The sequence below is a fragment of the Ochotona princeps genome, chromosome 1 (assembly GCF_030435755.1).
Source record: "Ochotona princeps isolate mOchPri1 chromosome 1, mOchPri1.hap1, whole genome shotgun sequence".
Classification (NCBI taxonomy): Eukaryota; Metazoa; Chordata; class Mammalia; order Lagomorpha; family Ochotonidae; genus Ochotona; species Ochotona princeps.
Window position 1 is genome coordinate 102,149,842 of NC_080832.1, and position 26,520 is coordinate 102,176,361.

At 38.8% G+C, this 26,520-nt stretch overlaps 2 protein-coding genes across 3 annotated transcripts in view; one reads left to right on the forward strand and one right to left on the reverse strand.

Moving 5' to 3' along the window:
- Positions 1-363: 363 nt before the first annotated feature.
- Positions 364-23,030, reverse strand: SLC25A27 (solute carrier family 25 member 27). Of its 2 annotated transcripts, XM_004590421.4 has the most exons (9): positions 22,714-23,030; positions 20,058-20,249; positions 18,373-18,457; positions 14,434-14,556; positions 11,654-11,766; positions 7,353-7,437; positions 6,043-6,135; positions 5,347-5,449; positions 364-1,647 (listed from the first exon to the last, which is right to left on the reverse strand). In XM_004590421.4, exons 1-9 carry the CDS (start codon positions 22,814-22,816, stop codon positions 1,576-1,578), a joined length of 969 nt encoding a protein of 322 aa, XP_004590478.1. In that variant the 5' UTR covers positions 22,817-23,030; the 3' UTR covers positions 364-1,575. The 2 variants fall into 2 exon arrangements, with proteins under 2 accessions (XP_004590478.1, XP_058518272.1); XM_058662289.1 differs by lacking the exon at positions 6,043-6,135.
- A 255-nt stretch (positions 23,031-23,285) lies between these two features.
- LOC101527574 (24-hydroxycholesterol 7-alpha-hydroxylase) overlaps positions 23,286-26,520 on the forward strand; it is a 65,914-nt gene continuing 62,679 nt past the window's right edge. Inside the window, exon 1 of the mRNA XM_004590420.3 lies at positions 23,286-23,618. Within this exon, the coding sequence (XP_004590477.3) occupies positions 23,427-23,618 (192 nt within the window). The 5' untranslated portion in view covers positions 23,286-23,426. The remainder of the gene's footprint in view (positions 23,619-26,520) is intronic.

Here is a 26,520-nt window from a genome sequence, read left to right on the forward strand (position 1 = left end):
CTTGGGAATTTATTAATATCATATATATATATAAATATATTTAACATCTCAATTACAGATTGACAAATACAATGGACATATTAGAACTCCTAAAAATCAGAGAATAAACTGTACATTTTGTAAGTAGAACAATGAGCCACTGCATGTTAATACATCCTGTTAGAATAGATTCTACAGTGTACTTCCCCATGCTCAAACGGCAGTGATTATTTGTCAGCATAGCCATGAAGGACTTGTAAACTCTTTGCTGTGCATTCATGTCCACCACAAAAAATTCTATTTGATTAGCTTCAAGGCTTTGATGAGGCTGGGTATTTTGAGTCTCTCCCATCCCCATATTTTTTTTAAGGATTTATAGCTTTAACTCCTAACCATAGCCATCTGTCCAGAAATGACCACTGTTTTTGGGTGGGGAAGTAAGTGGTAGCTGCTGAATCTGAAGAAATCTTTTATTTTTCCAAACTAAGAAACCAGATTTGATTGACTGGATACAGCACTGTATATGAAGATAGTTCATACTTATTGTTTTATAGGCAAGAGGATTTGTTAAAGTATAATTCAGTCTAACATTTTTTTTTTCTTTTACTGTATGTGGTTTCTGAGTTCCCTCTTACAAGCCCTCTCTTCCTAGTGTTAAGGAAGGAAGATAAGGACCCATATCAGAGCTAAATGACTTTGCAACACTTTTAGTTTTAAAATACCACTGACAGGATGAAAGTAGCAAATAGTGCTTCAAAAGTACCTCTCCTGCTGAGTTTTAAGCAAATAAAGTACAATTCTTACAAATCTAACATATTAAGATTCTATATAGTTAGTGACAAATCCCAGGTATAATGGTAAATACTCTTTGTTTCCATCAGAGTCTGACTGCCAAGGGAAGTTCCTAGCAGGTGTAGTGGAGTACCAACCAAGTAACACAGATACAATGATGGGACACTGAAAGGAATCAGCTTCTTTCTTTGAAATCCAAACATTACCTCCTTTGATTTTTCTTTTCATCCTCCTGGTAAGAAAAAGGTATATCAACTGTCTTTAACACTAGGGAAACTCAAACCATTTATTCATGAATTTTCAGTTGCCTCACTTTAAGTTACAATATGTGTACTTTAACAGCAATAGAAAAATGAATTGTGAAACTCCAATTTTAAATATGAACATAACAGGTTAAATGTTTCTTTAAGGACTACACATAGTTTTCCACATTCCTATTGTCTACTTCACATCTGAGCTGCTGCCTCCCTGCTGGCACTCCTCCTCTAGGCAGGCTCTTCAGCACAGAACAGCATCTCAGAGGCCAAACCTTCTTGCCCAAGGTAGGTGTGGTCTGGGTGCGGTTCTTCTTTAGAAAATGTTGTGCTGGCTCCCACTGGATGGCCTTGGGAGATTCGACCAGATCAGTTTTGGACAAAAATAGGAGTCAAAAGAGAACTTGGGTTTCCAAGAAAAAATAAAGTGCTGCCCCTATAAATCACAGTCTCTGGAGTAATGTCTCTTCCTAAAGAGGTAGAAATAATAGGGGTGTACATGTTGCAGATGCCCATATTTCAGTAAAACTGAACATGTATCTTTAAGGGCTTAAAATGGACTGACTCCACTCATCTCTCTGATTTTTTCATAAGTAAGCCAGAACACCAGTGACCAAGGGGTCTGAAAGATTAACCAAACAAGTTAGTGCGTATTTCAAAGCAATCACAAATATTCTACGTATATGCATATACATTGTTGAGTGACAAAGTCATGATACATCAACTTTAGCTGAAAGTGAATATTTTTGTACTCCACCTTAAAGCACTTCATACTTTACAAAGCATTTTCACATCTTGTTTGTCATGGCCCTCTTGAAATAACAAAATACAATAGGAAAGTTGCTACTATCCCTGTATTTTACTGAACAGTCGCTGGTTAGGGGGCCGAAACTTTGGATACCTGAGCTCTAAGGTGGGCTCCTCTACATATACCTCATATCCGTAGTACAATGAGAAACTTCAACAGCTTAAAAGGAGGATGGAAGATTCTATTGTGACAGTTGGGTCATAAAACCAATACCTGGTGTCTTTCTATACTTGTATAAAAATTTAGAATACCTAGGGAGTCTTAGCTTAACTTGCATGAAGGTTTAACTACAACTAAAGGAAATATAAGAGAATAAGGGTAGAAAATATTTAAATACTAAAAATATAAACACTAAAGACACCAGAGGAAAATGGAGGGTAAACATGGGAACTGTAAAAGGGTACCTTGGTTATCATTTCTGCTTCAGTTCTGATCGGTGCTGAACACAGAGATGCTCTATGGGATCAGTGTATAGCAATGAATGTAAACAATTAGAATGTAACATGTACAGAACAATACTTATGTTTCTGGAAATATTTTCATGTTATTTTAGTAAACTATTATGTATATTTTAATGTTTCAGCAGACTGAAATTTACTAAATAGTGGGGTTAGGAGACCACATCTTAAAGAAAGAAAGGGATGAAAGAAGTACCATAAAGCTATGAAGATGCATTCTAAAGACTAACAAAAATAGAGCTAAGGATACAACTGCAGCAAGGGGTCTTAGTTAAAAATGGACTTCGCACTCATTCCTACCTGTAGTTGTTTTTCAGCAACAGTCCTTTCCATTCCCCTAGGTTCCACAATGGAAACCTAAAAGTCCTAATTTCTTTTTTCTGTCTCTTATCTTTCACAAATAATCAAGTGCTAAGTCTTGTGGACTTAGCTCTACATGTCTTAAAATCTATCTTCTTTCCATTTCTAGAATCACTTCTTGCCTAGAATTCTCCCAAAGCATGTTTTCTTATATCACATCTTTTGACATATTTTTCTTATACTGCTGCCAAAATGATTGTGCCACCAAACAAGTCTTAGTGCATTATTTTCATGGTTAAGCAGGTGCTTTGATTAACCACACCCAAAATATCAAAGTTGGTCCTTCCCAGCCTGGACCTTGCACACCTCTCTAACCTTGTCTTCTACTGCTTCCCCTCCAGTATGTGCTCTCCAGTCACACAGCATTTTCTCTAGTTCCTCAAACACTCAAGGCCCACACATGACACAGCGCCTATGCTCATGTCGCTCCATCATATTTCTTTTAAAAGATGCTTCTAATGCTGCAGAGCCCAGATTAGATATTGGCTCTGTGAAGACTCTCAAGTATTGTTACAAACATTTTTATTCTTCTTTCCATGTTCAGAGAAAATGGATATTATAAAAAAATATGCATCAATTAAAGATTTTGCATCAAAATAAACTTATCTCTTAATTCTATTTTCTACAAATTTTTTGAAGTACCCAATATCAGGCTACCAAGGCTTAATGCCCTGATTCACTTACCCTGGCTTAGTTTTTTTGTTTGATTTTTTTTCTTCAAAAATGTTTATTTCTATTGGAAAGGCAGATCAGATTTATGGAGAGACAGAGAGAAATATCTTCCATCCACTGGCTCACTTCCTAAGTGGCTGCAATGGCAAGAGCTGAGCCTATTCAAAACAAGGAGCCTATTCCGGGTCTCCCACATGGGTGCAGGGTCCCAAGGCTTTGGGCCATTCTCACCACTGCTTTCCCAGGCCACAGGCAGGGAGCTGGATGAGAAGTGCAGCAGCAGCACATGAACCAGGGCCCACATGGGATCTCGGCACTTGCAAGGTGAGGAATTAGCCATTTAGCCATAGTGCTGGGTCCCCTATTTTTTAAATTCTCTTTTTTCTCATAGTCACAGTGTGTTAATAGTGAGAACATCTAGACAGAAGTCAGTGAAGGGAAGAGGCATGTGGTCCCAGGCAGGAGGACCACCCTTTCCTGGCAAGATGCACAGAAGGCATTTATCTCCCTTACCAACGACGTGTGGCAATTTGAAGGAAGTACTGACAACCGAGGAAGCTCACCTGAGCCTTTGTGTCTAGAGTTGTCGCAGGGGTTAGATATACAGACATACCGAGTGGCCCGACGCCCACGGTAAGTCATGTTTAGTGGACAGACTGCCTGAGAGGTATGCAGGCAGCATCATTCTCATCAGGGAGGCCATGCCAAATACATGGGTGAATTCCCAGATCCTGAGACAAAGGAAAGTCTAAAACTTAAGCCATTGAGTCATCATGCCAGATCCCTGGTTTAGTTATTTATTGGGAGTTTTACTTTTATTCCATTCTCTATACAATAAGAATTATGCGATCCTACTTACTTTGTAGGTACTGGGAGAATTGAATGATGTAAGCCATAAACACAGTTAGTACCATGTTGGCCATATACCAAGTAACTTAGCAGTTATCTACTGTTTCTACAATTTTAACTTCTAAATGCATTGTAAACTTCTCTAGTGTAAAGACAGCCTTTTTGCTTGAGTGTTGACAATACCTGTGACAGTGCTCGGGTTGTACAGATCAAATAAAAATGTGCCTTTCCAGTAAGAAATATCCATAGTATTTAGATAATTTCAAGATACCATTTTCATATAATGAAGGTTGCCAAATAACGGCTCCTTTCATTTTGTACTGCTGGAAAATCAGAACTGGGTATTTAAAATTTCACTTGTTTAAAAACTAAATTCATTTAACCTCAATCTTCTTTCCTTCCTAGCTTCCTACTCCGAGTGACTAACCATGATCTAGCCTGAAAGAAGGTAGAAAGAAGAAAAAAAAAAAATGACTGACTTCATAGGGATGTTTGTTCCTGCTTCCTACCTTCTAAATATCTTCTTACCCCACTCTTTTCTATGCCCACTGTCCTACTCTCATCCTCGCCAGTACTACCCCTCATTTGCCACTATTCCAAGCCTTATCTCACGTGGAGCCAGAATCTCCTTCCTAAACACACAAATTTGTTCCTCCCAGTGCAAAAAATAACACCTAAATAAAACAAGAAAGGTTATAATGTTTTCTTACCAAGCACAGTTCTGTGATCATTAGTTATAAGTACTGGGTGCTATAACATTTGCCATCAGGGTAACATACTTTCTTAGAAGTAGTAGCATTTTTATACGGAAAATTTCTAGTGCCAAATATTTGTACAGGTCTCAAGTTACTGTAGTTTACTTAAATAGACTGAAAAAGGTTTCATTTTACACAAAATCTATCCACTGACTTTATAAAAAGGGACTATCAGTTTACTCGCTAGTGGACTGAACTATTTAATTTTCCCTTAATTTACTATGGAAGGTGACACAACTCTGAGTAGAGGTGAAAGAAAATTTTAGGAATATTAAAAAAAAAAAGAAAAAAAGAAAGGGCCTTAGTTTGGGGGCAGAGCTATGCTACAAACCAGAAGGGAAAAGGGGAAACATTTATAGACCAAAAGTAACTTAAGTACAAAGAAGAAGAAAAAAGAGAGGAAAAAAAGCTAACTTTACCATTCTCAGCCAAGATGGTAAAAAGCCTTTGTACAGACTCATGAATCCTTCGCCCTGAACGGCCTGAATCAAGCAGTCAGTTGATGACTTATATAAAAGTCCCCTATAAAGGAAATGGGACTTTTGTTAGATTTGTCATTTGTACATGAATGCATAAAGAACAAGAAACAATATAATAAAATTTATTATAAGTTAAATCTTTTGTTATAATTCAGAACAAATAATACTAGTGGTACTACAGATGTTTATTTTTGAGCTTAAAGAAATTTTCAAAGTTGATTCTTCTGGTTCATCCCACCCTTGGTCTTAAATACTTAAATTCACTCCACCTGATCCTTTCCAGAAAGAACATACTATTTCATATCAAATCAAATTCTCCAGGTTACCTGTAAGTCATAAGCTTCTGAAGAAAGTGCTCTGTAAATTCTCAGCAGAGTATGCTTTCAAAAACTCTTTGAAAACAATAAAGTTACAATGAATACCTTGTGTCTAAATTATGACCATTAGTTTATCTCCTCAAACGTATATTACTTTTTCATCAGACAAAGAACAAGTAACTGGATAAAAACAATTTCCTCATAAAACGGTAAAATGCACATATAGATTTCTATCAAGAATCAATACAGGAAGGCATCTTTAAAGAACAGTATTATTACAGACATTCAGATACATAAATACTGAAAACTTTCTATCTACCTTCCTTGTTTATCTCGTGGTTGATTCATTATTCGGCTTTTGATGACATCGGCTGGTGTTCCCAGAATAGAAGCTACCAGTCCAGAACAAAAACTACAGATACAAATAAATGAAATTGAAAGAATATGCAGTAGATACTAAATTTTAAGAAAAGGAATCTGACATTTAGGAAGAGTTAGATACAATGTGTATTTTAATATTCTTTATAATAATGATGTTTTAGCTTAAAATAACTAATTCATTGAAGAAGTAGAAAAAAAACATAAAGAGTATCAGTCAACAAATAAGTACTGAACACTTTCTGATGCGAGGCATTCCTTTTAGGCAATGAACATAACAGATAAGATCCTGCCCTACAGGAGTTACACTTTGGGGAGAGGCAGAGCAGATAAATTGAGATGCTGGTAAGTGCTGTAAAAGAATGAGAAAGTGCTATGAAGAGTAAGTGGGTGAAAGGCGATCTGGGAAAGGATCTGGGGTAAGGACAGAATTGAGTGGTGGAAATGGTACATCTTTGTGAAGATGAAGACCTGGAGGAAAAATGAGACTAACAGATGCAGTATCACATGCAAAATAAACACTTTACATAATAATGCTTCTAGTGTGTTTAAATGCATATGTCCAAGTATCATGGATATGATTCTATTCCTACACTCTTTGAACTCTCTAAATAGCATAGGGGATTATAGGATTTGGAAGTAGGAACAAAGTTAAATGTAATCACTTCCACTGTTAATAACTCATTCTCATGAATAATTTGAAGTTGAATTGCAAAGGAAGTAAGGTGCCAGCCTTCCAGAATATCCTTCTTCCTGTTTCGGTGAAGATTCTCATTCATTTAGTGCTTTTATCGAATTTTACTTCTTTTGTGAGTCCTTCCAAGTGGCTTTTCCCTTCCACCTCTGGAACCCTACAGCCACCAGTCACTTTCTTTTTTATTTACAGAGATTTTGTGCTTGGTCTCTTGAGGATAAGTTCCCTGAGTCAGAGTTGGGTTTGCACCCTTTTCACCCAATGCAGAGTCCTGCAGTGTCTTTAGCACAAAACATGCTCAAGTATATCTCTGGAATTATGGAGAGCTGCTCATCAGCAACTATCCCTGCAAAGTCCCCATCACGGTACAAATACATTAGGAGGCTGTAACTTGTCTGACTTTTTCTTATTTTAACTAAAAGAAACATTAAGAAAATCACTCTTTTGTAAATATACTATCAACTAGATCCCTGAGCAAAACAGCTAAAATGTGGCATATTTGCTAACTATGGAAGACAAGGTAATAAAAAATAATCCAGTTAAAATCTATCACTTACCTTGATAAACCATGAGTCATGATATTGTCCTCCAGTCGTGTATTCAGTACCAAGTAGTGTTTCACAGTGTCATAAGTGGTTAGATCTGGCAATGGAAAAACAAGGCTTAACGATTTATTCACTCTACAGTGAATGTCTTTTGTGTCAATGTGCTTGGCTGGGCAAGACTATGTCTCAGGATGAAAGATACCGTTCTTGTTCTCAAGCAGAGGAAAGCAGAATTATAGATGGAGAGAAAAGAAAACAAAAAACACATAAAGACTCAAGCATCACCTCAATCTGAATCTAGCTAGCCTACACATCAGTCAACTGCTGCAGTTACTCATATTTTGTCTGATAAACTCTTCTGTGAGCCTAAGCAGAACTGAGATCCTGACATGTAAATAAGAGGTCTTTTTGCGAGATTTTTCAAATGATAATGAAGAATATTGAAAGTTAAGCAGGGAGTAAAGACTCTGGAGTTTTATTAGGATAACCCACTCTAAAGTATAGGGAAGTAAATCATAATGAGGCAAAAATGGACAGGTGCACTGCATCATTCTCCAAATATCTAAGTGTCTACCAAGTATAGGGTACTATTGCAGGTGCTGGTGAAACAGACAAGCACAAAACAAACAGAAATCCCTGCTCTCTGTTTTATGAGGTAATAAACTATATGATTTTTTTAAACATGTCATCAGATAATGCAGTACATTTTCTGAAGAGTGAGATTAGAGCCACACAGGGTAGGGAGGAATGTTGTATATAAATTTGAAAGATGGTGATAACAGAAGACTTCTCAGTAACATCACAGTTGAGCAGAGATCGAAAAGAGGCAGGAGAAAATAGATATTTGAGGGAAAGATATACAAAGCAAATGAAAAGTATATCTTCTAGCCCTAAGTCAAGGTCATTTTAGGATATTAGAGGACTAGCCTGGAGACTGCTCTAATGAACAGAATGTGCAGGAACCAGAGATGTAGCAGAACTGCAAATATGAAAGGAAAATTAAGATGAAAGCAACACTGAAAGAATCTTTCAAGGTGGAGTTAGGAAGTTATTAGGAAACAGGACTTCTGTTAGATTCCAGCTGCTGTCTTGAATATTGAACACTCATCACTGCCATCCTTCGCAGGCTTTTGGAAAGACCCGAATAAGCAAACATGTTGAACCCAAAGGCTCCTGATGGCTAAGAACAGGTTACAGCAATCATGCATTAAGAACATTTCCATTCTGCTTATACATTCTTCTCTTTACCTTCTACTGGTTATGCGGCTTCCATTCTTTTCAACATTCAACAACCTACACAAGTTCTTGCTTTTCCTTTGTTCCTCTGAACACTGATGCAGAACTATCTGAAACCAAGTCTCCAAAATCGCCACTCCTAATACTTTCAGATACAGCCCTTTCACTTTCGCAGTTTGACTGGACTGAGAATCCAGATGATGAGAGCATCAGAAGCCAATGAAGTGTTTTAGCAAAGCCATGACTAACCTGGGCTACTACTTAGAACAACCACATCCATGTTCTGTTTGAGAAAGGATCTGTAGGGGCACAAGACAAATTCTATCCTGATTAGAGTTGAAGATGGTTTAGACAAGGCAGTTGTTGGATCCTATGCAAAAATCTGAATACATTTTGAAGGTAGGGTCACATAAAAATTATAGAAGCTCACTATTTTGGATCAAACTTTTTTTTTAAAAGATTTATTCATTTTATTACAGTCAGATATACACAGAGGAGGAGAGACAGAGAGGAAGATCCTCCGTTTGATGATTCACTCCCCATGTGAGCGCAACGGCCAGTGTGCGCCGATCTGAAGCCGGGAACCAGGAACCTCTTCTGGGTATCCCACGCGGGTGCAGGGTCCCAAAGCATTGGGCCATCCTCCACTGCTTTCCCAGGCCACAAGCAGGGAGCTGGACGGGAAGTGGAGCTGCCAGGATTAGAACCTTCGTCCATATGGGATTCCGGGGCGTTCAAGGCAAAGACCTTAGCCGCTAGGCCATGCCGCCGGGCCCGGATCAAACTTTTATATTAAGCTTAGACAGACTGGCTAAAACTCAAAATAGTGTCACTCACTTTAAAGTTTCAGTGCACTATACCAAAACAAACTGTGTAATCTTCTGAGAAATCAGAGAAAACAATCACAATACCTGTAGGCCAGTTTCTATTAGCATCATCATGAAATTCCATCTGCCTGCCTAATCCTTACACAAAAGAAATCACCTAAAGTAATCTCCATGCTAACCCAGTTGTTTTCCCTCTGTTCTGTATCCCTATCCTCATTTTCTGAGGAAAGTTAACTTCAAAATAACCAATTCTATTTTTTTTTCTTTTCCGTCTCCTTCAGCCTTTTTCTGTCTACAAAATCTTGCCTACTCAGCTCTCTACAACACTTACTCTTATTTTAAGGACTGAGTTGTTCTCTAATTTTAGTAATAAAACAAAGCAAATTAAGATTTTTTTAGTCATTACAATTTTGTTTGCTGACAGTAGAATGAGAAGTATTAGCTAGCAGGTGGAATCTGTACTGAAAGAATGGAAGCAAAGATAACTGCAAAGTTTTTAGTATAAAAATTGAAAGGACAGAGATGGCATTTATGGAGATGATAAAGATGTAATTTGAGGTTTTAAACATCTAAATAAGATGACAATCTAAGGTGACCTTGATAAAAAACAATTTTGGATGCATCACGGTGAAAAACAGCTGCAGAGCAGACATGGAAACAGTGATCCAGGAGCAGCTAAATCGTTTGTGAATGAACAAATGGCTCAGGGAGAGTCACAGGATCAGAGAGAAATGTGCAAATGTGAGATGCATCTGGAAGATAGAACTTACTGGATACAGGGAGCACAAATAAAGAATAAAAAACCATGTCTGGCTTTTCCAAATGAAATTATGGTGTCATAACTGGGATCTTGAAGAAAAGGGAAGGGGTTTAATAAAGGGGTGGATAAATGAGTAAATAGCTAGCAGTTATCAGACAAAATCTGGGCTGCAACAGCTTCTGAAGCAGCAAAATGAGAAACCATAATCAGAAAATTTCCTGAAAACCAAAATATCCAATAGCATAATGCATGAAACAGAAATGGACAAAATAGCAAAACAGAGAACATATTTCCTTTGATGTGTAGGTCACTCTACCACAGCTGTCAAAAATGCTATTCATCAATTACCTAGAATCATATCATTGGTCTAAGAAAGGATTATTTCATTGTTTAATTCATTCATCAAATGGTCACTGACCACGTATGAGGACCTGAGGAAATAAAGATGAATCAATGCACAGACGTTGCCTTTAAAGGCACATAGCCAATGTGATACGCAGGTGCAGAGAAGGCAATGAAGTAAGGTATGAGCAATGGTGGCAAGAAGCACAGAGGATTGTACAAACACAACAGATGTGGGGAAGACACTTGAACCAAGTATTGGGGGGTCTATGGAAGAAAACCAAGAAGCAGGGGAAGGAGGAGAGGAAGCACAGGGAGGAGGAACAGCTTGCCATGTGCTGGCAGTGGAACCTGCTTTTCAACTCACTCGGCCAACAGAATCAGTGAACCGTTTGACATTTTTAAGAGGACAGATTTTGCAGACCTGCTATCATGTCATGTTTCGAGATTTGTACTTTATTCTCTGAGAAGCTGAGAAGGCAGTGGAAGGTTTTAAGGATATCAGCAACATGTTCAAATCTATATTTTGGAGAGCTCAGATATCGAGTACAAAATGGAGCAGGAAGGAAAAAAAACAATTAAGTGGTAGTGGTCTAGCTGAATGGTTTAGAAGGCTGGTATCACAGAAATTATCCTTCTAAGAATGCTAATGTATTAGGTGCTGGGGGAGAGGAGCAGAAACTTCTAAGAAGCATTTAGAAGAGGTAAGAAATTGGTCAATGAACAGAGGAAGCAGAAGTAGGGGCTTGGGCTAAGGGAAGGTTTGGGTTTCCAGTGGGGGATGGCAAGCTGTGCAAGATGAGTTACAGAGGAATAGGAGAAGGATTACCCAAAAGAAAGGTTTGGACAGTCTGAATATAATGAACATCAGAAAGTCATATAAATCAGTTTCAATCCTGAAGGAAGTTCTAAGCTACAAAAGAATCTTTGGAAATAGTTTTGTACCTCCTTACAGAGTCTGTCTAAGAAATCTTTATTACATATCATTATAGGAACTGGAAATGCCATTTGGAAACTGTTCGATTTTAACATTTCAACATATATGCAGCTTATCGTTCATTATAACAAAAAACATGTCAGTGTCCTGTTCAGTGCTTATAACTATTAAAGACAATTGGAATGTTTTAGAATTCAACAGTTTCTATTACCTCCCATATTCACCAGTGCTGCTCTTTGTATATTGGGGACCCAGCCTGCCCAAAGTCCACGAATTCCTCCTTCAGCTAAGATTTTTGCAAATGCATGATGTACACCACGAAATCTAAGGAAGACAACAATGAAAATATGAAAGGGATGGCACTGAATAGAAGCTTCACCCATAGCTGTAATAACATTTACGCAAAATTGTTAGGAATTAAAGCAGTATATATAAATCTAATTTCCAAATAGTAATCTTTTACATTAAAAGGCCAACATATGATTAAAACATTTTCATGGAAATTCTTGAAAACTGGATCATCTTGTTCTCAGATTATTAAATGTCAAGATGCCTTTCTGGATCTGTTATATCATCAGTATACACGTTAATTATGTGAAGAAACAGTGCTCATGAGACTTCTGGATCCCTTTTATTGGCAAGCGAGGAGAGCTGAACATTTTAAAACTTTACCAAATACCAATATACATAGAACACTGTCAGGTTAGTATTTAGCCTACCAGTTAAAACACTGGAAAAGATATTCACGTCCCCTTATCAGAGCATCTGGGTTTAATGTCCAATTTGATACCTTGGCTAATACAGATCATGGGAGGCAGCAGTTAGAATTTATCTTCTTTTTTAAAAAAGATTTATTTATTTTTATTGCAAAGGCAGATATACATAGAGGAGGAGAGACAGAGAGGAAGATCTTCTGTCCGTTGATTCACTCCCCAAGTGGCCACAACGGCTGCTGTTGTGCAGATCTGAAAGCCAGGAACTAGGAACTTCCTCCGGTCTCCCATGTGGGTACAGTGTTCCAAGGCATTGGGCCGTCCTTGACTGCTTTCCCAGGTCACAAGCAGGGAGCTGGATGGGAAGCAGGGCTGCTAGGATTAGAACTGGCACCCCTACAGAATCCCAGTGTGTTGAAGATGAGGCCTTTAGCCACTATGCTAGGCCACCATGCCCGGCCCAATAAGAATTTAAGTAACTGGGTTCTTACCACTTTCATGGATGAGCTGCACTGAATTCCTAGCTTTTGACTTTGGCCCTGGCCCAGACCTAGCTATTGTGGGCTCATGGGGAATGAGCTAGCAGATGGGAGGTCTTTTTGTCTTTGTGTATTTCTCTCTGAACTCATACAATCTCATAGAAACAATGATACATTAAGATAAAAACGTAGGAAGGACAATCTAATGTGAGTTCCTGAAATTGAACAATTGTAACTTTATGAAAATTCACTGGTCTATCCATATTTTGATTTTTTTATAGACATGAAAAAAACTACTAAAACATGAACTAATTATGGAAGCCAAATGCCCACCTTTTCTACTCACTAGCTGTGTGATGCTTACTTGGGCGTTGAATTGTCTGGCTTTAACCAAAGAGATAATATAATGTATTAATTAAACATGTGTAATTGCTATTATGCTACTTAAAATGTTATGATTTAAAAATGACGATCACTGTACCTAAACTAATTAATCACTTACGGAACACCAGACACTTTATATATCAAAGAAATACAATCATCCAGTAAAACCTATAAGGTATGCATTTTTTTGTTAATTTACATCTGAGAAAACTGAATCTTAGAATATCCCAATCACTTGACTATAATTACAAAGCTAAGATGGGGTCAAGTCTGGCTCCGACCCCCAAGTTCTGGGATTCCAGAGTTCTACTACAGTCTCTATTACAGCATTCACGTCAGTCAAACCGGAAATTTCCAACGTCAGTTTAGAAGACCGGAAACTGACCTCTGCGGAGTTGGGGAGCTTCTCCCCACGACTTAGTAATAAGGGGTCATTACAAGGTAAAAATAGAAATTAGGGTTATGTAAACCCATGGGCCCTTTTCTCCTCTGAGTTCTCTCTCCATTTGTTGAAGGCTGAAAGAGGGTCTGTGCTTCAGCAGCCCTAACTCATCTTCCAGAATCACCAGGAGAAGGGGAGTGGAGGGCAGCAGGCTGTAGTGAACTGATGTTGGAAATGTCTGGTTCGACTGAAGTGAATGGTACAGACCTGGAGTGTCCCAAGGAGCAGGTGCCTTCACTCTCAGCCTGAGTTATCCTGTGCTGTCCCTACTTCCTGGGAGAGGCTCATCCAGCTGTAAGATTCCATTCCTTAGCAATGGACTATCAATATAATGACATTTTAATAAACTGCCAAATATGAAGCCCTTCCAAGAAAGGCAGACTTCACTAATACAGAATCATGTGATGGGAGGATTTTATATCACAAATACATCATGAATCGTCCTTAAAATTGTATAGAGAGGGCCTCAGATTATAGGAGGAATGGGGTTAGATGAGGAAGTGAGAATACATCATAAGTTTGACATTGCCACACACCTTCTATCTGAGAAAAAGGAAAAGAACTCAAGGTTGCTTGAGCCAGGCATATCAGCGGCTGCAAACACTTTTGAGAGTGTCCCCCTTTAAAGACAAAAACCCAAAGACCAGAAATATTAAGTGACTTCCCCAACACCCCCTATAATGGGGCAAAAGTAGGATATATATTGGGGAAAATGTTTGTGACAAGTTATATAAACCTATAGTAGAGGCTATGTCTAACTGTCTTGGCTGGGAAAAGTTTTACACACATACAATTTATCTGGAAGGGAATCTCAGCATGCCAAGAAAAGATCCAACTGAGTTCTTCATGAATACAATTTCCAAATCTAACAGTCAGTACCTTCACTGAATACTGGATTACAAAAATAGTAAGTCCATCAGATATGATGGTGGTACAGGGAATAAAATAGGTCTCAGTTAACTGGAGAACTTACCGCAGTGGTTTTCCTTCAAGCTTTCTTTTTCCTTCCATCTGCATCTGAACTTTCACCAGGTCAGTTGGGTTGGCTAAAAATTGACCAATAACACCAGCCATCATCCCTCCAATGACTGACTTCCTAATTGTAAAAAGAGATACATTTTTAAAAGTTGCCCAATAATTTCACAAATTTTATGCTGAACCAACATCCAGCTGGTAAAGGCCATGGGTAAGAGATTTAAAGAAAAAGTGAAGGATACATTTAGATAGATCAGAGAGGAAAGTAGACCATTTGGCTGTTTACTGATGGGAAAGTTAAAGAACCACGAGATGTTCTCTAACTTTCTTTGAAGTTGTGGGATTTCCGTGGTTCAAAATCCAAAGAAAGAGCAGTTACTTCAAAGACATAAACATCTGAACTCAGAATTTAAGTGCAGGTTAATTCCAACTAAAAGGAAAAGGAAAAAGAAATGGTCATGATGAGTTTAACAGACAAAGCCTGGTGAGTCACATTTTAAAAACAACTTCATTAATAGGTTTTCAAGTGACGGCTGTTTGAAAGTATGGCCCTCTTTGGGGAAAAAAAGTAAGACAAAAACTCTTTACATTCCTAGCAACTTATCCTTTCCTCCTCCTAGATCAATGAGTGAGCACGACTAGATTATTTTAATATGCTTTGAACTTATCCTGTTCTCTCCAGTCCTGGGGTCCTTTCATTAGATTATATTTGCCTTTTGCCTAGGTTATTCTAACAGTCTCTTTTGGGAAAAGTATTTCCTTTCTCCTTACCTGAAAGTGATCTGAAGAGGTATAAACAGATGTAAATACAGAGTCCTTGGACCCTATCATTAACTCTCCTTGCTGAAATAATCAGTGACTTATTTCTAATATGCCTCCTCAGAAACAACAAGGAGGATGGCCCAAAGATTTGGGATCCTGCACCCATGTGGGAGACCTGGAGGAGGTTCCAGGTTCCCGGCTTCGGATCGGCGCAGCGCCAGCCGTTGAGGTCACTTGGGGAGTGAATCATCGGATGGAAGATCTTCCTCTCTGTCTCTCCTCCTCTCTGTATATCTGCCTTTCCAATAAAAATAAATATTAAAAAAACCTAGTATACCATAAATCATTCAATTACTACTAGTGACTGAATTGTTCTGAGGGGTCAAGAGGATACCAAACAATCATTCCAAGAACTGACTTTGTGGTGCAGTATTTCCTTGGAACTCTTTAGCTAGATCCTTTTCTTCAGGAGGAAATTCCACAAAGCAAGGACTATTAACCTTTATTGCATCACTAACTCTGGGAAAACAAGTAGTATTGCTCATTTTAAAATACAGGACCAAGAGATTTTGCTTTGAAGGGAAGTTCTATTTACTGCCTTTGGTAGTTATGATTGGTAATTATGTTTAACCAAGAAATGATATTATATACAACTTTTCATATTATTCATGTAAGACTTACTTTATTCTTTCAATAACTGTATTATGCTTTTGTGTATAGATATAATTTCTTTACTTCCAGGTTGATAGTTATTTAGACTTTTTAAGGTTGCTATTATCAGCACGATTACACTAGTATCTGAGTGTATGTTTCTGTTTAAGTACAACTGCTTCTGAATGATAATCCTAAGGAAGGAACTGGATCAAAACACCATATACTTAAAAAATTTAACAGATAATTTATGTTCCAAAAGAGTTGTGATAACTTACATGATCACTAATAGCTTAAAGACATTTTTTTTCAAAGATTTATTTATCTTTATTGGAAACACAGACTGTACAGATAGCAGAGACAGAAAGATCTTCTGTCTGCTGATCACTCCCCAAATAGCTGCAACGGCCAGAGCTGAACTGACTGGAAGTCAGGTGCCAGGAGCTTCTTCTAGGGTTCCCACATGGGTCCAGGGCCCCAAGGCTTTGTACTGTCCTTGACTGCTATCCCAGGCCATATTCAGGGAACTGGATGATGAGTGGAGCAGCTGGGATATGAATTGGCATCTATATGGGATTCTGGCGCATGCAAGGCAACACAAGGGAAAAGGGTGTGTACCTAGATTTTTTTCAAATGTATTGACCTGCAGAAGTTTTGTTTTGGGGTCCAGCATAGTAGCCTAATGACTAAAGTCCTCACCTTGCATGTGCCAAAATCCCATATGGGTTCCACTTTTGTGTACCTTGAACAAACTATTCCACCTTCATTCCTATGTATTTTTAACTGTAGAAGTAATTCCAACCATCATAATTTTGAGCCCATTTCTCTGACTTTAAACCCCAGATAACCTCAACAGAAAAAGGATTTAAAAATGTGCTGTGTAAGAATTCTTTGAATCTTAAAATAGTAAATGGTATTGAGTAGATTACTATGTATAACTGATACATATATACACTATATATACATATAAATCTATATATCAAGCAGGTATATATCTGCTTCAAGAAATTCACAGATAAAAAACCAGAAGTAAAGTTAATTTTGGTGCAAAAATTCTGAAATCCATACTTTCTTGATGACATACAATTTCTAGGAGCCTTTTGAAGATCTATAAAGTGTTCGAAGTTTTTTGCACCAAAATAAATTATTTTAAATCAATTTTCCATGATTTATTTTTTCTTACATATGCTCACTGAGTAATTTTATTAAGCACTCACTATTAGGTGGCTATTTAAAGCCCTAGAGATAAAACAACAAACAAAACTAGGACCCTTCTAGAAGGCATCATTTCTTTTGCAATGGAATGTAAAAGGACCAGAAATATAGAATAACCAAGATGTAAGTATGCATCAAGAAACACCAATACATATCCTTTGCATTTTTGAATTTTCTTTTTATCTCCCCGTAATAAACTCATCAATATTCTTGTTAACAAACTCATCTTTAATGTGGGATTTGAAGTGGAAAGTGCTTGACCTAACCCTCCCTATCCTGTTATTTTTACAGGCCAACACATCACCACACACCACTCCCAAATCTAAACAAGCAAGTGGTGTTAAAATAAAGTTAGATACATGAAGCAGAACTCACAAATGAGATGTGAACTGCATGAGGGCATGGCCTTCTTCATCTCATTTATCTCAGGTGCCTGGCACGCAAGCTCCAAGTAGGGATTGTATAAATATCTTCTACTCTATCAGTGGACAGGAAATAAGCTCATCATTTAACTCTAAAAGATTATTTAAAAGCTGTCATCAGAGCTATTCCTCCACCTCTCAGGTTATATAAAAGCATCTGGAAAGCTGGAAGCGCCTCTCAAGATTTTTTCCTTCACAAATCTCCCCAGTAAAAATGAGAGGAGTCATGAATACTGTTCCTAGTATTCTGAGATGAATCTAGGGTGAGGACTGTCATCACATATTTTCTGAAATGTTTTAACAAAGCCCTCAGATAATTTTTAATAACATTCTTTCAGGTTCTCTTTGCAGCACAGGAGATTACAAAAATGTGATGTCATGCACCGGCCAGGTTTCTCCAACACAGTTAAATCAATTAGGATGGAGCTCTGTCAGTGACAAAGCGTGCTGTTTTCCTGCTTGGTGGTGGCTGTCTGGCACTGAGCCCTACAGATGGCGGTATCGAGTCTGCACACTGCATGTGCACTGCTTCAGAGGCAGGGCTGGGAGGGGAGTGGCGCCACCGTAGGTGTTGAAATGTCCCCAAGACACTGTCCAGCTCTTTGGCCTTCTGCTTTAGAAGTTCACATACTTTAGAAGTTCACTTTCAGGTTTGGTGATAATTAGCCTTTTCCCCCTCTTTTTGTTTTGAGCTGTAACCTTCCCGAGGACCCCTCAGCACATAGGTATGTAGATACAAATTTCTGGATGATATATAGCAAATGATCAATTATATGGATTTATATTATGATTGCTTTGTTAAGCCTAAACCTTAAGATGATGTTAGCACAGATGTACAACATTACACAAATCAGGACAGTAACATGTTATCTTCAAAGAACACTTACCAAAGGGGATAATGCTTATCTTCACCTTTACCAAATACAACCTCTCGGAGATGTTCATAGGTGACCATTCGACCTCCAGAGTACACTGTAGAAGAAAGATCATTAAAAAAAATAAATTCAGTGTATATTAGAGAAAAGGGCACTGTGGCCTGGCTTTCAAACTCCTATGTTCCTGACAGGAGCTTATTGGTGTTTCCCCCAATAGGGCAGGTCCTTTGAAGTCACAGGACTTCTTACTTGCTAATGGATCCCCTGCTCAGTTTTGCTAATTCTTCCTACTCTTTAAAGACTCAATGAAAAGAACATGCTGCACAGGACATGCTCTTTGATCTTTCCCTATCTGCAGGCTGACACTGCAGATATCTGAAATAGCCAGGATCCTGTTGGGTAAATACTACATTTTTTTTCTTGCTGATCTTCCCATAAGACTGAATTTATCAAAGTAGATTGTGTATACTTTTAGTACATCAAACGAACTAGTACGCAGCATGGCACAACCAAATATTTATATTGGTTATATTTATATTTATAGCCTGTATTATTTTTTTTTTCAGTTGGATGTCAAACATGGAATGTAGCCTAACTATTAAACAATAAATAGAGGTAAATAAATTCAAGTAGAAAGAAGTGAGACTCAAAAAATAAGAGGACACATAGATTTTTAAAATAATTTAAATCAGCATATGGTATTCCTTTATAGAACTTTTCTTGATATACAAGGATGTTTGATGAAATACTGTAAGAAAATTTAAAAAAAAAACATGAAATACAACAAATCTAACAGTTTCTCTGCAAAATGAGAGTGCCTGAGCAGTATACTCAGGCTTATCTATCTCAAGAAATAAATCTTTAAAATGAAGCCCACAAGTGTTATACCTGGACACTTTTCTGATCAAGGGTCCCCCCTCATGCTTAAGGAGACACGAGGGTTCTGGAGAAGAGAAACACACACACAGACCACCTAAAAACTCTCCTTTTTACTTGTACTGCTTTGAAAGCAGAGAAGTATTTTCACTGGCACTGTTACTACCCTCTTCCTTCACCAATGACTAACAGCTCATGCATTAGGCAGCCTGGGCAACTGAAGCACAATGCACTTAGTCTGCTCTTCCTTGTGGTATTATCAGAATTGAGTTAGGCAGTGATCCCTGTTCCTTTTTGAAATAGCTTCATCTCTGCCACGTGGGACCGAGACGCCTATGATACGGTACTGTGGTAATGTTTTAATTTTCAAAGCACATGAAAAACTGAAATCCTGTTTATAAACCTTACAAAAACCTTGTATTAGGAAAAAAAATTAAACCTGCATAACCAGGGAAAATAACCTAAAGCAGTGTCAATTCCTGTATATCTATAATTGAAATTTATTTGCTAACATCCTTGCTACAGGTGTTTTGATTTCCTTTGTTAGCCATACTATAGTACTATTTATTTTACAGTACTTTAAAGATATCATGGTGGTTGATCTGTAAACACTTCTGTATTTCAAAAAATTCAGTATAGTAACTTCCTAACAGAATTGTTGGCTGATATTTTTCTAAATTTCTTAAGATGTTAAATGTTCATGTACCATGTATCTGAGATACAAAGACCTAACTGGTTTTTGGGACAAAGTGAAATAGAAAAGTACAGTCGACACATATGATACTCAGAGCCAACTTACCAGCTGGGCTCAAGATAAATACCTACGTGTCTGTAAATGGCGGGCGTCACTCCTTGCCAAAGCTTCAGAAAGCCTTCCTCTTGGATGATCCCTAGGGCTGTGCGCACCATGCCCCTATACGGGGCAGAACCTCTTGCACCTTCTCCCAACCGAGCAAGAGCAGCTTCTCCTTGCATTTGGAGTCGAGTTTTTGTGAGATCAAGGGGAAAGGTTGCTAACAAAAAGAAAAACAAATGAAAGGAAGAGCCCACAATATTTACAAAAATAAGCAAAAAAACACCCTGAAATCATGGCACTAAAATTTCCCCAAGATGAAAGTTCCAAATTCCAGGATATATCAGAGTCAGCTTGGGTAAACTTTAAAGATTACTGATTTTCTAGCCCCATGCCTGTGGATTCTAATTCAGCAGTTGACAATTAGCTGATCCTCACATACTCCCAAACAGAAAAACAACCAGAGCCAATTATTCCAGATCACCGATAAAAAGAAAGTTTAAAAGAAGCAATTCTTTATTTTACTCTCAGCAATTCAATCCAAAATCTACTTTTTTTCTTAATTTTTGCTTTCCAGTAAAAATAAAGTATCCGAATATATTGTACAATATTATTTTCTGAGCTGCAGCCTTCACTGTTCAAGACCTACCATAACTTTAGAATACTATACCATATATCACCCACCGCAGTGAGCACTAACAGAAGGTGAATTCTCTTACTTCCTGAGGGGCTTTCATGCAGATGAATTGCTAATCTGCCATCTGAGGTACCAAACATGTGATGGAGTTTATCACGTCAATTTCCACACGCAAGACTGCCATACTTAGTATTCTTTCATTGAGTGCACATATTGACTTGTTATTCCTGGACTGAGACCCACTTGTGGCCTTTTTCACAAGTACTAACTATACATTTGTAGAGAAATGTTCTGTTGCGATTCTGAATTGCAGATACACCTTTCACTTTACCAGAGCTAAAGGAATTAGCCCACATATGGAAAATCAAATCACAACTTTATAATGTCCTTAATAACCTAAACAACCTCCAAGCAAGATCAATGAGCACTACCTAATACGGAACCCTAAGGATGCCTATTCCTAAAACAAAATAAGAATGGGAAGAAGGCAAGAGAATATTAAATCTTAGCTTTGAGCTCTGGAACAGTCATTAGCTTTCTGATAGTTTTCCCTAAAAAGAGAAGTAGCTTTCATATTGAGACTATTAATCAATGTATTATGGACATGGACTCAGTCTTAGGAAACAAGAGCTTCTAGGTAAGCTTGTCCTATGTTTCTCCAAGTAGTTTTTTTCTTCTTGTTGGTTCCGTATATAGTACTTTCGGTTCTGATCCTGGATTTCTACTTGAAGCCATCCCCTTTTCTGAAACCCCTGCTCTTCCCCACACACCCGTCTCAATGCATTTTTTACAGGAGAAACGAGCCATTGTGTCACAAGGGGAAACATCAGTCATGAACAAAACCCAGGACACAGAGCTCAGCTTCAGCAATCTGCTCTAGAGCCGCTTTAAAACCTGATGGGTTTCAGCAAAAACATGAAAAGCGAAAATTCTCCATCAGCTCGGAGAGGAGACAGGAAGTTAAGAAACAGAGAGGTCAAGTGGCAAAAATGGAAGGGTACAATGGACAAGACATACCACCTACCGGCAACGCTGGACATACAAAACAAATTTATTTTAGAACAGGATACAATAATGTTCACAAATGGTCAATACATCAAAGCTGTTTCATCAAAAAAAAAAAAAAGGAAAGAAGGAAGGAAGGAAAAAGAGAGAGGGAGGAGGAAAGGGGAGGAAGGAGGGAGGAGGGGGGAGGGAGGGAGAGAAGGCAATTAAAGGCAATCTTAAAATATATAATTAAGGGTTCTCCAGGCGCTCCAGCCTAAAGCTATGGACAAAACTGCACCTGTGCAAGCAGGGCCTACAGAGGTCTCCTCTGACTCACTCAGGCAGCAAGTCCCTTCTCTGCTCCTTCTATGCTGTAGGCTACCAAATAATACTTTCACTGTAATCAGCAGCACATCATGTCTCCCCACCAGCTGGTAAGAACATCAGAACTGGTTCTTTCCAACTGTTCGAGCCACAGCCTTACTACTGTGATACTTATAATTATGTCCTAATTAACTAATTAACCTGTGCCCTACCTTGGAGCTAACGTTTACATATTACGGATTTTTCAGGACCTCCGAGCTAAACAGAATACAGCTGAGTTAGGTTTAAAAGAGGTCAGTTCGTTAGAAAATGCTGGGTGACAGGTTAATCAGGGAAGTCCCACAAGGTAAGTCCACAACTTTGGACCCCAAAGACAAGGAAGGACACACAGAGAGACTGTGGAAAAACAGAAATCTCAAACAGAGCCCCTCTCAATAAGCATGGAGGGTGGTCTACGCTCACAAAAGGCAAAATGATTGCCACAGCTCACAAAGCTTCTCAAAGTGCACGCGGAGGCAGCGCATCTCTGAGTGAGGCGGAAGACAGCCACAGCCTCCTCCCGGTCCCCAAGCTGGCCTTGCCCCTCATCCTGACGCATCCTCCCGGTGGCCTTGGAAGCCGAGGGTCGCCCCTCACCCCGACCCATCAGCCAGGACGCCGCCCGAGCCTCCCAGCCCCAGCGCCGAGCCAACGCCACCCCTGGCCCCGGAGGCCCGAGGCGTGGGCGGCCCGGTACCTAGCTCGGCCACGGTCGCTGCGCAGCCCGACAGCAGGAACTTGCTGGCCCGGGGCCATCTCTGAGCGAGCGGCAGCTTTTCCTCATCCTCCGGGACGGACATTCAGCGGCCGGACAGGACGACCATGCACCCCTTCTCGCCAGTGCACCGCGCCGCGGCTGGCCTGCCACCCTGCCAGGGCGGCCCCCTCTCAACAGACAAATGGCCGGGCGGGGACCATTCCCCTCGTTCGGCAGTGTGAACCCGCAGCCTCCTTAGCAGCTCCAGGCTTGAGTGGTCCAGCGTCCCTCGGTACCCCACAGCACAACAAACAAACCAAAAAACCCCCCAAAGGCCAATTAAAAAAAAAAGAGCCTCTTCAAAGCGGAACCGAAGAGGCTTCTGGGAAATGTAGTCCGCTGGCCTCAGGCACTATCCTGACTGGCCAGAGACCAGGCGTCCGCTACGCCACGAGGCGACAGAGCGTGTCCCGCCCATCGGCACCTGAGGGTTCCAGCGCCGGAGGGTTGTTGTTTTTCTCTCAAGCGGTGACTGGAAGGAGAGAGGTTTATTTAGGTGGGAGGTGCGATGATGCAAAAGTTACTCAAAACTTGGGACCAGAAAAGGACTTGCAGTTACAAAAAAGAACTAGCCGCGAAAGGGCTGCCGAGAATTCGGCAAGAAGGAAGTGCCTGGCCGCAGGGCTTTTACCGACTTCTCAGATTTTTGAAAGATGCTGGATAAAAATATGGGATTGATTTTCCCAACAGTGATTCTGGTCCTAGTTTTTGTTGCTCTTTTCTCATTCCTACAAAGGAAGAAGTCGCGCTGTCCCCCGTGCATCAAGGGCTGGATACCTTGGTTCGGAGCCGGCTATGTGTTTGGGAGAGCCCCTCTAGAGTTTATAGAGACTGCAAAAGTCAAGGTATGTGGTTCCGGCCGGCGGGATTGCTAGAGGAGATGGTGTTCCCTTTGGCTCTCAGTTGCAGTGTGAGAACACGGGGAATGTTCTTGCTTCCCACACTTGAAATCTGGAAATTAGTTCTTGTGTTAAGCTCCCGTCCCATGCAAGGCAGTGTGAAAGGAATGCGGTACAATACAGCTCGCACCTGCCTCTGTGGGAGAGCTTTTAAGGCTGGTACTTTATCTTAGTTAAATTCCAAGTGTATCCCATATTAACTAAACGGCTGTAATATTTGGCAAAGGCAGTACAATTTAAATTTGTGAGAATGAGTAACAAATTCATATCCAGTTGCAGTTGCCACCAGGCTAGCTAGCTGCTTATTGTGCAAACTGTTAGCAAAATTGATCTTTACAAGTTTAGTGGACTCTGGTGATGTTATGTGAAGGATGAGTTTTGATTTCATCACACACACAAGAGATTGGTAATCCTTGTAGTTGTAGTACATGTTTTTATTCCCAAGAGTATCTTTCAAATGTCAAAATACTTTAGAAATAAACTATTGTTTAGCCTTTTTATTTTCAGTCAGTCACCAAGATTTTAGTTTCATGGTCTGATTATTGCTGTGACACTAGTCACCATCGCTGTTATGAATAAGAATACTTTCAGTAGTGACCCATTTTGAACCGTGTGGGCTCTTAACTGTCTAGCCCAGCTTACAGAATAATTTTCTGTATAGCAGCATCACATTTACAATCTCTGACTGTAACATAAGACTTGAAAAACTTCTTGGAAAACTGGATTTAAAAATTGATTTTTTTCTTACAAAGATGTTTGAAACCCATTGCTTTCAAAATATGCCTTTTCATGAGCTTTCTGAATCTTCTTGAATGCATACATATTTTAAAAATGAACCAAAATAAATTTATCTTTTAGTAACTTTTTCTGTGAACCTCTTGAAACATGCTCATATAATAAAAAGACTTGGAGAATTAGAATCAAAATAAAATTAGTTCAGAATGTCACACCAGAAATAAACACTATACAAGTATAATGTATATTATTTTGACCCTTTTCTATGTGTTTACATATTATTTAGTAAATAACAATGGGAGAACATTGTAATAATATTTTGTGCTTTTGCAAAAAAAGTGCATTCTGTACTTAATGTGAGTAATCCTTTCATTTTGTTAAGTGTTTTTCTAAGTTTTTTTAGTAACTATTTCGTCCTATACAGATAGAATAGTTTACTTAAATTTCAATAGATGCATATATAGTTGTTACCCGATTTTTTTCCTTGCTTAGACTGTTTTAATGAGCTTTCTTGTTTCTGTGTGTATGGGTGTGTTCATGTGTGTCTGTGTTTGTCTGTGTGTAAATGTGGTGTGTGGTATAGGCATGTGGTCCTATATAGTTATGAGCTGTGGCCTTCAGTTGCTCCTGACCCTAGAGAAGCCCAACTGAAAAACCTGTGCTGCAGAACTGATCCTTTGTGCCTCATAGCTGGGATAGAGGATTTTGCTTCTAAGTCAAATTAACTTGAGATTGGAAATTCTAGGAGAGTTATTTTAAAGTTGTAATACTGTGGCCCCAGGTTGGCCATCAGTAAATATCAATCAAAGGTTATCCACTTGCTGACACATGGAACGATTTTTAAAATAAACTGAGTTGAGATTGAATATTTTGGAAAATATCAACCAGGCAAACAGCAAACCCCTCCCACACAAAAGGTGAAGTTCCTGACATTAAAATTGCTTTAAGAAACATCTTCTGTAGTATATTTTCTTGAAAAGCTCCCACTGAAGTCCTCAGTACTTGCCAGCAATACTTGGCAGCCTTACCTGCATTAATGAATCTTGAGTTAAAGTCAGCTTTCACAAGTATTATTATGGCCACATCAATTTTCTTTTGGCTGTGACTTACATAGTACATGTTTTTCCATGCCTTACTCTCTTTTGTTCTGAGTCTTTGTGTTTTAAGTAAGTCTCCTTGAAAATGAAGAATGTTCAAAGAATATTTTCATTGAACTTATTCAAAAATATATTAAAATTTCTAGCAGTAAGTACTTTTAGTCTTTTAAAGTTTTACTTCAAGAATCTCTATTCTCTGCCAAATAGGAAAAGCAAAATGTATCCAAATATAAAATGGCAGAAATCATTGAAATCCCAAACAGTAAAAAGAGTTTGAAAATCAGTTAGTTGGTTTTTTGATAAGATCAGTAACGTTGACAGACCTCATGCAAGACTGATGAACAGACGGCGAAGACAAACACATGATCAGTATTTGCAAGGAAGCAGAGAATGTCGCTGCAGACCCTGCACAGGGGCAAAGGAATACTGTGGATAGCAGCACACACATACATGTAACAACTCAGAAAGTAAACCAACTCCTAGAAAAACACAACTCACTGCAACTGTTTTAACATGAAATAGGTTGTCTGTGTAGTTCTGTGTTATCAGGAACATCAAATTTATAATTTAAAATCTCTGTGGAATCTCTAGAACCTGATTGCTACACCAGAGAATGTCACCCAATGTTTAAAAAAGAGCTAGCATTCAATTCTTATATATATATATATATATATATATATATATATATATTAATTATTTTGCATTATGTGACAGTTTCATAGGCTCTAGGAATCCCCCCACCCCTCCCCCTCCCCTCTCCCTTGGTGGATTCCTCCACCTTGATGCAGTATTACAGTTCAAATTCAATCAAGATTCTTTCCTTGCAAACATATACCAAGCATAGAGTCCAGCTACTTATTGTCCAGATGGGTTGAACAGTTTCTTGGGGAGACCATTTCTGGTCCGAAGTTAGAGCTGGTAGAATATCACCCCAGTCAATTAAGAGTCCCAATATAACATCAACAGCAATTTGCAATATTATGGAATTGACATGGTTTTGAGTAACCAGTATGTTA

Bases quoted from the DNA above. Each gene is read 5' to 3' on its own strand.
- SLC25A27 (XM_004590421.4), bottom strand. From the start codon at position 22,816: ATGTCCGTCCCGGAGGATGAGGAAAAGCTGCCGCTCGCTCAGAGATGG. The intron at 20,250-22,713 runs GTACCGGGCCGC...TCTTTTTGTTAG, and splicing joins AGCGACCGTGGCCGAGCTAG to CAACCTTTCCCCTTGATCTC. The intron at 6,136-7,352 runs GTAAGTGATAGA...TTGTATCTGTAG, and splicing joins ATGACTCATGGTTTATCAAG to TTTTTGTTCTGGACTGGTAG.